This window comes from Belonocnema kinseyi, chromosome 6 (assembly GCF_010883055.1).
Source record: "Belonocnema kinseyi isolate 2016_QV_RU_SX_M_011 chromosome 6, B_treatae_v1, whole genome shotgun sequence".
Taxonomy (NCBI): Eukaryota; Metazoa; Arthropoda; class Insecta; order Hymenoptera; family Cynipidae; genus Belonocnema; species Belonocnema kinseyi.
The window spans coordinates 14153303-14165770 of NC_046662.1; the positions used below are offsets into that span (position 1 = coordinate 14153303).

General features: G+C 21.6%; 1 protein-coding gene across 1 annotated transcript in view; it reads right to left on the bottom strand.

Moving 5' to 3' along the window:
- Positions 1-8336: 8336 nt before the first annotated feature.
- LOC117174867 (nucleolar GTP-binding protein 1) overlaps positions 8337-12468 on the bottom strand; it is a 33212-nt gene continuing 29080 nt past the window's right edge. Inside the window, exon 9 of the mRNA XM_033364271.1 lies at positions 8337-8667. Coding sequence (XP_033220162.1) covers positions 8512-8667 — 156 coding nt within the window. The 3' untranslated portion in view covers positions 8337-8511. The remainder of the gene's footprint in view (positions 8668-12468) is intronic.

A 12468-nucleotide genomic window follows, 5' to 3' on the forward strand; every position in this document is an offset into this window, starting at 1 on the left:
GAATTTGCTCGATTTCTTTTTTTTATTTTCTAATCTTACCAAATTGAAACTTTTTCCTTTTAAATCTTGTGCACTCTTTTTCGAAATTTTAGGAAATCGTTTGATATAAGCCTTTTTTAAACTACTGTTGAAGTTCATTTTTCATGACTAAAAATCATTAAAAATGTTGATATGAATCCGAAATAATTTTTCAAAATAAAACGTTATTTAAATTTTTACTGGATACCAAAATTTTTTTTCTTATTTTCGCGAAACCTTAAACATTATTTTTAAATCTTTACAAGTTTTAATTATTTTGTAATAGTTTCAAAACGTCTGGATCTTTTAAACTTACTCAAATTTTTTTCTAAGATTATGCAATATGGCAAAATTTATTTTTAAAATCTTTGATACCATTTTTAAAAATTTTTGGAAATAATTTAAAAATATTTCTTAATTTTTTAGATTTTCTTATAGAATTCAGTACAAAACAATCAGGTAAAATTTTCCCATGAATCTTACAGTTCTTTTCATTCTCTTCACACCGTGCAAAACTCAGTTTATCTATACAAATTTTTAATCCTAAAACATTGAAAAATTTTCCAGAAATCTAGAAAAAAATGTTATGCCCTCAAAACTTTCATTGTTACTGAATTTACAATTTAAAGCTCTAAAATTTGTAAAATTGGATAAGTGCGTCAGAAAAGAGTTAAAATTATTGCACAATTTCTAATTTATAGCCTTTAAAATTGAATAATTTTATTTTGAATTAAGGAATCTCGAAATTGTATGATTTTGGATGAGAATTAAAAAAAGAAGACAATATTTCGAATGGAATTAAAAAGATTTTATATGTTATAATTTAAAAATAAATGTGTTCTAAATAAAATAATTAAATTCAATATTCAGGCTAATACTTGAAAATTATTTTAAATTGTGTAATTTTCCATTCGAAGCGTTCACAATTGAACAATTTTACTTTGAATTGAAGCACATCGAAATTGAATGATTTTATATTAAAATTTTGAAAAAGAGCAATATTTCGAATAAAATGAAAATTAATTGATCTTTTAACATTTATGGATAAAAGCGTTCTGAATTTAAAAAAATTTCATTGAAATTTTTTATTAAAAGCTTTCAAAAATGTAACAATTTTATTTTGAATAAAAAAATCTCGAAACTGAATGATTAAATAAATCAATATTAAGCATTTTGAAATCAGAAAGGCTCTAAAATTTTAAAATCGCGTCAGGAAGGAGTTTAAATTGTACAATTTCTAATTTAAAGCATTCATAAATGAAGAATTTTATTTTGTATTAGGAAATCTTGAAGTTTTATGATTTTAGTTTAAAATTTAAAGAAGGAAATATTTCAGATGGAATGAAAAAGAATTTTTTGTCATTTCAAAATAAAAGTGTTCTAAATTGAATAACTAAATTTTTTTTAAAATCAAAAGCCCTAAAATTTGAAAAGTTTAGGTTAAAATGTTTAAAATTGGATAATTTCATTAGAAATGCGTTCAAATTGTATTATTTTATTTTGAATTGAAAAATATCGAAATTTAATGATTTCAGATTAAAATTTAAAAAAAAGGACAATATCAGAATTTTAAAAACTGGATCATTTGAAATTCAAAGGAATAGATATTGTATTGCGTTAAAAATTGTCAATTGAGTACTCCGAAATTTTAATCTGTCACAATTAAACAATTAATCAACTATTCAATTTTCTTCAAATTGGTAAAAAGAAACACGTTACATACACGTTTTAATTTGTATCGCTTTTTATGGAAAAATAAACAAAAACTTAATTAAAAATAATATTTTTAGAATCTAGCCATAAAAAATTGTTAATTGAAAAAATCCCAACTCATTTCACGATTTATTCACTATATCGAAATATTAAATACGTGTCTATTCCAACATATTGTACAACATATTGTACATTATTACGATTTCGTATATATACGTGGCGACAATCAGAAACGCATACATATAAAATAATTAGAATCCAAACGTAAATATAAATATTAAGTGAAATATTATATAATATAATAAACGCTAAATAAAAAATTTATTGAGAAATCTTTCAAAATTGTACTTTTTCCCTTCGGAAAAGCAGTTCGATTATTTTTTTATCAATTTTTGATTGAGTTAAAAAAAATTTTCCGCATAATTTTCCCAGGTACAATAGACAAAATGATGACCAAGGGACAAAAAATCGAGGGAAAATTAGCTAATTCGGGAAATAGTTGCGGAAAATGGAAAGCGTGAATGTCACAACCTAACCTAAAAGCTCGAAGTCAATATGTCCTTATTGTACCTATTATGAGTAAATGCCTTCAAAATTTTGAGCGATATACTTTCAAAAACTAATTTTGTTCTATTCTCGCATAATTCCTAAGGATAATTTGAGTAAAAAATGCAGTATTTCACAAATTGAAGGTTATTTGTTGAAGAATCTTACGAAGAAGAAAATTGATTTACTCACCTCTTAAATACTCCAATGCTTATTTGGACATGTCCTAGTATTTTCACATTCTGAATTTCGAGTAAAAAACAATTCTTGCGGGCAGAAAAGTCACAAAATATCATTAAATGTACAAAAATGAACACATAAGATTGTTTACAAACACTGTACACCCGCAACGTTCAATACGCTAATGAATTACGATGTGTAGGTGGTTACTATTGTGCGCAGATCTCACTGCGCATGAAACTACGACGCATTAAATATTTTCCCCCGTCCCTTTACGAAAAATATTTTTTGAATTATTATTTTTTAAATTCATTAATAAAATTGGAAATTAATCAAGTCAGTTTAATAAAATATTTTTTTTTTTAATATTCCTCTGATAAAAAAACGAAAAATTATTATCAACCGAATTTGAATTTGTGAAATCGAGATTTAAAAGTAAATAAAATAAATAAACGAAACATAAATAAAAATAAATCCATTATCATTAAAAAAATATATCAAGTGTTTAGAAAGTATGTGAAACAATAATTAATAATTATAGTAATTTCAAATTGAAAGCGCGTGATGGTAAAAAAAGATTTTTTTTAAATTTGAATTTTGAAAAAATTGAGACGAAAATTTAATAATAAAGATTTCAAATTGTATTATTTTTAATTGAAGAATCTCAGAAGTAAATTATTTCAGATTTAAATTTTATAAGAGAAGAATATTTCAAATGGAATTCAAAATAATGGATCTTGTATCATTTCGAAATGAAATAATTCTAAATTGAATAATTAAAAATTTCAAAATTAAAAATAATAAGCCCTACAATTTGGAAAAATTCAAGCTTAAATTTTGAAATGATTTAAAACTGTGATTTTATGTTCGAAGCCTTCAAAATTGAACAATTTTATTTTGAATTGAAAAATCTCGAAATTGATTGATTTTAGATTTAATTAAATTTTCTATATTGAATAATTACAAGTTTAAACATTTTAAATCAGAAGCTCTAAAGTTATAAATGAGTTTAAATTGTATCATTTTTAATTCAAAATTGACCATTTTGATTTTGAATAAAAAAATTTAGAAATAAAATTATTTTAAAATTTTGAAAGAGAAGAACATTTCTAATGGAATGAAAAAGAATTGATCTTCTATCAATTCGAAATAAAAATGATATATATTGAATAATTCAGAGTTTAAAAATTTTACATAAGATGCCCTAAAATTTGAAACCAAAATTTTCGAATGATTCGAAATTGTATCATTTTTAATTCAAAATTTAACTTTTATTTTTAATCAGATGATCTAAAATTTGAAAAATTCATACTAAGACTTTGAAATGATCTTAAGTTCTATAATTTTAATTTGAAACGTTCTTATTTAAACCATTTTATTTTGAATTACAAAGTCTCGAAATCCAATTTTGTCAGATTTTTATTTTGAAAAAAGAATATATTGAATGAAATGGAATTGATCCTATAGAATTTCGAAATAAAAGCGTTGTAAATTGAATAATTTTTTTAATTGAGAATTTTTAAATCTGATAATTTAAAATTTGAAAATTTTCAGACTAAAATTTTGAAAATTGCATTATAAATCAGTTTAAATTGTATCATTTTAAATTCAAAATGTTCCAAATTTACCATTTTCATTTTGAAATGAAGAATCTCGAAATTAAATTATTTTAAAATTGTAAAAGAAAATAACATTTCAAATGGAATGAAAAATAATTTATCTTCTATTATTTCGAAATAAGTGTTCTATATTGAATAATTAAAAGTTTACAAATTTTAAATCAGAAGCTCTAAAATTCGAAAAAATTTAAACTAAAATTTTTGAAAGATTCGACCCTGTACCATTTTTAATTAAAAATTGAACATTTTTTATCAATCAGATGATCTAAAATTTGAAATATTCAGATTAATATTTGAAAATGATTTAAAATTGTATAATTTTAATCCGAAGCGTTCAAAATTAAACAATTTTATTTTGAATTGAAAAATCTCGAAAGAAAACGATTTCATATTTTAATTTTGAAAATAGAATATATCGAATGAAATGGAATTGATCTGATAGAATTTCGAAATAAAAGCGTTGTAAATTGACTAATTTTTAAATTGAAAATTTTTCAAACAGATGATCTAAAATTTTGAAAATTTCGTTATAAATAAGTTCAAATTGTATCATTTTTAATTCAAAATTTTCAGAATAGACCATTTTTATTTTGAATTGAAGAACTTCGAAATTGAATTATTTAAAAGTTTTCAAATAAAATAACTTTCAACTGGAATGAAAAACAATTGATCTTGTATAATTTCAAAATAAAAATATTCTATATTCAATAATTAAAAGCTAGAAAAAGTTTAATCAGAAGCTCTCAAATTTCGAAAAAATTCAAACCACAATTTTTAATGATTCGAAATTGTATTATTTTTAATCCAAAACTAATATTTTTAAATGATTTAAAATAGTGTAGTTTTTAATTAATAGCGTTCAAAATTGAACAATTGTATTTTGAATTGAAAAATCTCGAAATTGAATAATTTCAGATTTTAATTTTGAAAAAAGGAGAATATATCGAATGGTTTGACTAATTCATCTTTCAACATTTATAAATAAAAGCGTTGTAAAATGAATAATTTTTTTGATTAAATTTTTAAAAATCAGATTATCTAAAATTTGAAACATTTCAGACTAAAATGTTGAAAATTCCATTAAAAAGGAGTTAAAATTGTATCATTTTTAATTTGAAATGTTCAAAATTGACCATTTTTATTTTGAATTGAAGAATCTCGAAATTAAATTAAATTATAATTTTAAGAGAAAAAATTCAAACCAAAATTTTTTTATGATTCAAAATTGTATCATTTTTAATTCAAAATTGAACATTTATTTTTTATCAAATGATCTAAATTTTGAAAATTCGACAATTTCATTTGAAATTATTTGATTTACAAGATGGAAATTTTGAAAAAGGGCAATATTCCGAATGAAATGAAAAGACATTGACTTTGTATAAATTCGAAATAAAAGTGTTTTAAATTTATTAAAATTAAATAGAAAATTATTAAATCAGAAGCTCTAAAATTTTTTAATTCTTAGACTAAAATTTTGGAAAATTGGACCATTTCATTCGAATGAAGTCGAAATTGTATTAGGTCCAATTCAAAAGTCAAAATTAAAAATTAAATTTTTTTTTCAATTTTAATTTTGTAATTAAAATTAAGGATTAAAACGAGTTAATGATTTGATTTTGAATTTAAAAATCGCAAAGCTGAATTATTTCAGAATAAAATTTTGAAAAAGGCAAGGAAAAAGTAAAATATTTCGAATGAATTAAAAAATAATTGATTTCAAGAAATTTCGAATTAAAAATGTTCTATATTTAATAATATAAAATGGACTATTTTCAAAGCAGAAGCTTTAGTATTGGAAAATTTGAGAGATTTAAAGACTTCAGATTAAAATTTCGAAAAAAGGTTAATTTAAAAATGTTAAAATTGGAATATTCTCAGATTAGAATTTTGAAATTTGGTTCATTTAAAAATAATAAGAATTTGAACTATATTATTTTTAATTAAAAGTGTTCAAAATTAAATCATTTTACTTTTATTTGAAGAATTTGAAATTTAATGATTTAAGATTAAAATTTCAAAAATAGGATAATTTTAAAATGTTAAAATTTTTATATTTTCATTTCAGAATTTTGAAATTTACATAATTTAAAATAAAAAAAATTGAAAATCTAATATTTGTAATGCAAGTGTTAAAAATTGAATAATTTTACTTTAAATTGAAGGATTTTAGATTGAAATTTGGAAAAAGAAAAATATTTTAAATGAAAGAATTTATTTTTCTGAAATAAAGGTTTTTTAAACTGAATAATTTGATATTGAAAATTTTTAAATCAGAAGCTCTAAAATTTGGACATTTTTATTAGAAAAGACTTCAAATTGTATTATTTCTAATTATGAAAGCATTAAAAATTGAATAATTTTACTTTTATTTAAAGAATTTGAAATTTAATGAGTTAAGATTAAAATTTCAAAAATAGGATAATTTCAAAATGTTAAAACTTGAATATTTTCTTTTCAGAATTTTGAAATTTACATAATTTAAAATAAAAAGGAATTGAAATTGTATTAGTTGTAATTAAAAGTGTTTAAAATTGAATAATTCTACTTTAAATTGAAGGCTTTCAAATTGAAATTTTGAAAAAGGAAAATATTTCAAATGAAAGAATTATTTTTCTGAAATAAAAGTTTTCAAAACTGAATAATTTGAAATTGAAAATTTTTAAATCAGAAGCTCTAAAATTTTGAAATTGGACATTTTTATTAGAAAAGAGTTCAAATTCTATTATTTCTAATTGTGAAAGCATTAAAAATTGAATAATTTTACTTTTATTTAAAGAATTTGAAATTTAATGAGTTAAGATTAAAATTTCAAAAATAGGATAATTTCAAAATGTTAAAATTTGAATATTTCTCAGTTCAGAATTTTGAAATTTACATAATTTAAAATAAAAAGTAATTGAACTTTTATTTCAAGAATTTAAAATGTTAAAATTTGAATATTTTTAGTTCAGAATTTTGAAATTTACATAATTTAAAATAAAAAGGAATTGAAATTGTATTAAATAAAAATTTCAAATTGAATTTACGTAATTTTGATTTAGAATCAATTCAAATTCGAAAAATTTCAATTGAAAACTAAAGTAACATTGATCATTAAAATTGATCAGTCAAATTTTTCTAAGATCAACAAATAAATTCATCGTCATTTTCATCATTCAAAATATAAAAAAAATCCATTGGAAACTTTTTTAAATTGAATTATTCTAAAAAATGATTAAAATAAAATTTTACTTTCAACTGAACTTCAGTCAAAATAGAATAAATTTAAGTCGCCAAGAATTGTAATATTCAAACTTTTTTGTACTCAGATCCTTTAAAATCTCGATTACTTTTAAGCAATTGAAATTTCTTAAAAATTAAACATTTAAAAATTTTTCATGATAATTTAATTATTATTTATTTGGATTTAAAACAATTAAGTTTTTAACTTTTTAATTTCAAATCTTTTGATTTTTAACAATTCATTAAGATTATTAATTCTTGAAATATTCCAATAAAATATTTTTCAATTTTAAATAATTTTTTTTTTAATTTCAGCTAAAATTGGGTCTTCATGTTATTGCATTAAATCAAATTTTTTTTCAAATGATGGAAAACAAGATTACTATGAATCCAATTTTTTTAAATTACAGAATCGGGCAAAATTTAAAGTCTTTTCATTCGAAAATAACAAAATTTTAATTAGTTTTAAATTTGCAACATTCTGGAACTTTTTCAAATAAAAAATAAGTTAACAATTTTGTACATTTAAAATTGAAACCAAAGTTTTTGCAACTTGGAAGAATTAATAGTGAAATTGTCCTGAAGTTTGTAATATTAAAATTTTAAACTACAAAAGTGCGAAATTTTGTATTAATAATTTTAATAATATAGTTGAAAAATGCGAAAAAAGATAAAATTATTACTTTAATCCAAAATGAGTCTAAATATTTTCATTATATTATTTACAATTATGGAAATATAAAATGGTATAATATTATATGTATAAAATTGTAATGCCTGAATTTTCAAGACCTTAAGAAAATAAAAACAATAAAAAATGTAGATCATATCAGATTTTGTTATTTTTTAAATTAAAAATCTATTTTTTCAGATTCGAAAATAATTTTGTTTGCCTTATAAAATGAATCTCCCTAACATAAATAAAAAATTGCATTATTAAGGATAATAAAAGTTCCATATCTAGATTTCATCATATTTATTTACACAAGTTAAATATGCCATTCTTTGTAATAACCTTCGAAACCTTAAATAATAAAAAAAGGTCGACAGTTTAAATCGATTTCCAAATAAAAATAATATTTAATATATTTGAGGAAATAAGCAACTTTCCTATATTCAAAGGTATTACAGAAATACCTTTTGAGAATAACAATTCATAAATATAATGAATGCACTAAACTGTAAAAAAAATACATAATTGTATTGTTTCTTATCTTCTATCAGTTTTTCCAACACCTCTTTTACCAGAGAAGAGATGCTTCGGCATTTTGTTTCCGATGAAACGATCCGCCTCACCCTTGAGACCTTGCTTTCCAACCTTTTTCGAAATAGCTTTGTGCGCAATAGTCTTCAACTTTGTTTTCATCTGTAAAAAAAAGTTGAATGACATCAATTATTATTTAAGTATAAATTTTATTTTAAATCATCGCCTTCACAGGGACCACCGTGCAAAAGGAGCTCTCAAAAACGAAGAAATAGGGAACTTTTTTTCCATAAAAAGGAAAAACATAGAAGAAATATTAAATTTATTTATTTATTATTATTTATAAAAATTCGATATACTTAGGCCGTTAGAAATCCAGTCGGGACGACTGAAAAATTGCAAAAAATAAAATTCTCGAATAACAGAATTTACGATTAATAAAATTCGCGAATAATAAAATTCCTGAATTACAAAATTCATTATTATATTTTTAACTCATAAATAAATAAAGTATATTAACCAAAAGTGCTTCATTTTTTTTAAATCGGAAATTTTATGAATCGGGAATTTTATAGTTTGAATAATTTATACTTCAGGAATTTTATTATTCGGGAATTTTCCGATTTGGAAATTTTATTAATGAGGAATTTTACAATTCGGGAATTTTTAAATTCTAGAATTTTATTAATGGGGAACTTTATTGTTCGGGATTTTTATTAATGGGGCATTTTATAAATAAGGGATTTTATCATTCGGGAATTTTATTAATGGAGACATTTATAATGCGGAAATTTTCAAAATGGAGAATTTGATAATTCGGGAATTTGATTATTCCGGAATTTCATTAACGGATAATTTTACAATTCGGGAATTCTATTAATAAGGATTTATAATTCGGGAGTTTCACTCATGGGGAATTTTATAATTCAGGGATTTTCAAACTCGGGAATTTTTTTATTCGAGAATTTTATTAATGGGAACATTTATAATTCAGGAATTTTCAAATTGGGAATTTTATTAATCGGGAATTTTCAAATTCAAGAATGTTATTAATGGGGAGATTTATAATTCGGGAATGTTCGAATTGGAGCATTTCATTAACAGAGAATTTTATAATTCGGGAATTTTATATTTCGAAAATTTTAGAATTCGGGAATTTTTAAATTCAAGAATTTTAAATTTCGAAAATTTTATAATTCGGGAATTTTTAAATTCAAGAATTTTATTAATGGGGAATTTTAGAATTTGGGAATTCTATTAATCAGGATTTTTATAATTCGGGAATTTCATTAATAGGAAATTTTATAATTCGGGGATTTTCACATTTGGGAACTTTATTAATGGGGAATTTTATAATTCGAGAATTTTCGAACTCGGGAATTTTATTATTCTGGAATTTTATAATTCGGGAATTTTAAATTTCGAAAAAATTTTATTAATGGGGAATTTTATAATTCTGGAATTTTATATTTCAGGAATTTTATTAATGATGAATTTTATCATTCGGGAATGTTCAACATGGAGAATTGTATAATTCGGGAATTTGATCATTCGAAAATTTTATTACTCGGGAATTTTATTAATAGGGAATTTGATCATTCGAAAATTTTATTACTCGGGAATTTTATTAATGGCGAATTTTATAATTCGGGAATGTTAAAAATGGAGAATTTTATAATTCGGAAATTTGATTATTCGGAAATTTCATTAACGGAGAATTTTACAATTCGGCAATTCTATTAATAAGGTTTTTTATAAGTCGGGAATTTCATTAATAGGGAATTTTATAATTCGGGGATTTTCACATTTGGGAACTTTATTAATGGGGAATTTTATAATTCGAGAATTTTCGAACTCGGGAATTTTATTATTCTGGAATTTTATAATTCGGGAATTTTAAATTTCGAAAAAATTTTATTAATGGGGAATTTTATAATTCTGGAATTTTATATTTCAGGAATTTTATTAATGATGAATTTTATCATTCGGGAATGTTCAACATGGAGAATTGTATAATTCGGGAATTTGATCATTCGAAAATTTTATTACTCGGGAATTTTATTAATAGGGAATTTGATCATTCGAAAATTTCATTACTCGGGAATTTTATTAATGGCGAATTTTATAATTCGGGAATGTTAAAAATGGAGAATTTTATAATTCGGAAATTTGATTATTCGAAAATTTCATTAACGGAGAATTTTACAATTCGGCAATTCTATTAATAAGGTTTTTTATAAGTCGGGAATTTCATTAATAGGGAATTTTATAATTCGAGAATTTTCATATTTGGGAACTTTATTAATATGGAATTGTTTAATTCGGGAATTTTCAAACTCGGGAATTTTCAAATCCGAAAATTTTATTAATTGGGACTTTTATAATTCGAGAATTTTATTAATGGGGAATTTCATAATTCGCAGATTTTATAATTCGGGAATTTTAAATATCGAAAATTTTATTAATGGGGGATTTTCAAATTACAGAATTTTATAATTAGACATTTTTATTATCCTGCAATTTTATTAAGGGAGAACTTTAAATTTCAGGAATTTTATAATTTAGATATTTTATTATTCGGGAATTTTATTAATGGGGAATTTTCAAATTACAGAATTTTATAATTAAAAATTTTATTATCCGGAAATTTTATTAATTGGTAATTTTATAATTCGGGAACTTTCACAGTTGGGAAATTTGTTAACGGGGAATTGTATAATTCAGGAATTTTCAAACTCGGGAATTTTATTATTCGGAAAATTTATAATTCAGGAATTTTTCAATCCGGAAATTTTGTTTAATTGGGAATTTTATAATCAGGGAATTTTCAAATTCGAAAATCATATTAGTGGGAAATTTTATAATTCGCAAAGTTTAATATTTTGGAATTTTATTAATGGGGAATCTTATAATTCGGGAATTTCAAATTTCGAGAATATTATAAATGGAGAATTTTATAATTCGGAAATTTTATTATTCGAGAATTTTATTAATGATTAGTATAAAAAAGTTGAGAAAAAAATCAAATAAATAAAAATATTTCTTGTTTAAATTCGTTCACATAATCAAGAATATATAATTATGAGGAAGACTTTAAACAAATAAAAATTGTTAATCTACAAAATTTTATTTTCGTAGAAATTTGAAAAAAAATATTTTTAAACCAAACTAATTATGATTTGAACAACACTTAGAATCTTTTAAAATGTTAGAATATGTTAGTGGTTTTATTTGGGAATTGGTATTTTCATTTTAAAAAATTATATTTTAAAGAAGATTCACAACTTTTCAACAATATATATTATACACCATATTTATCATATCATATTTTACACCAGAAATCAGTTATTTTTAACAAAAAGATTGAAATTTCAAAAAAATATTTGCAATTTTTAAAATTAAAATCTTGAAAATTAAACTGTTGAAAACTGATGAAAAATTAAAAGTCCATTTTGATCTATTGAAAACTAAAGAAAAAAATAAATATTGTAATAAAAACAGATTTAAAAAATAAAATACTTACATAATTTTATACAACAATTCAATAAATAAACATTTTAGTTCATAAACAAATTTGAAGTCAATTTTTTTAGAAAATTAGGAGCCATTTGCAAATAATGTTTTATTTATGAGCTTTTATCTTAAATCCTAAATCTGATTTATCTTCTTGTTAAACAAAAAACATTTGATTTAAAAACGAAGATTTACAATTTGATATAATTTTTTCTCACGTTATCTTAGTTATTTCGTCTAAAATTGCTATAATCAATAATAGATTTTTAAAAATATTTAAAAATTGCGTGAAAAAAAAGAATCAGGGACGCAGCGCTCGCATATTTGTTTTCTAGTAATAAATAATTTTGTGTTTAAAAAAAAATAATTTTCTAGTATTTTTATATAAATAGTATTTTCATATATCGTATATTTAAAGAGAAAGGGGGAAGTTTTGTCGAGAATAGGTGA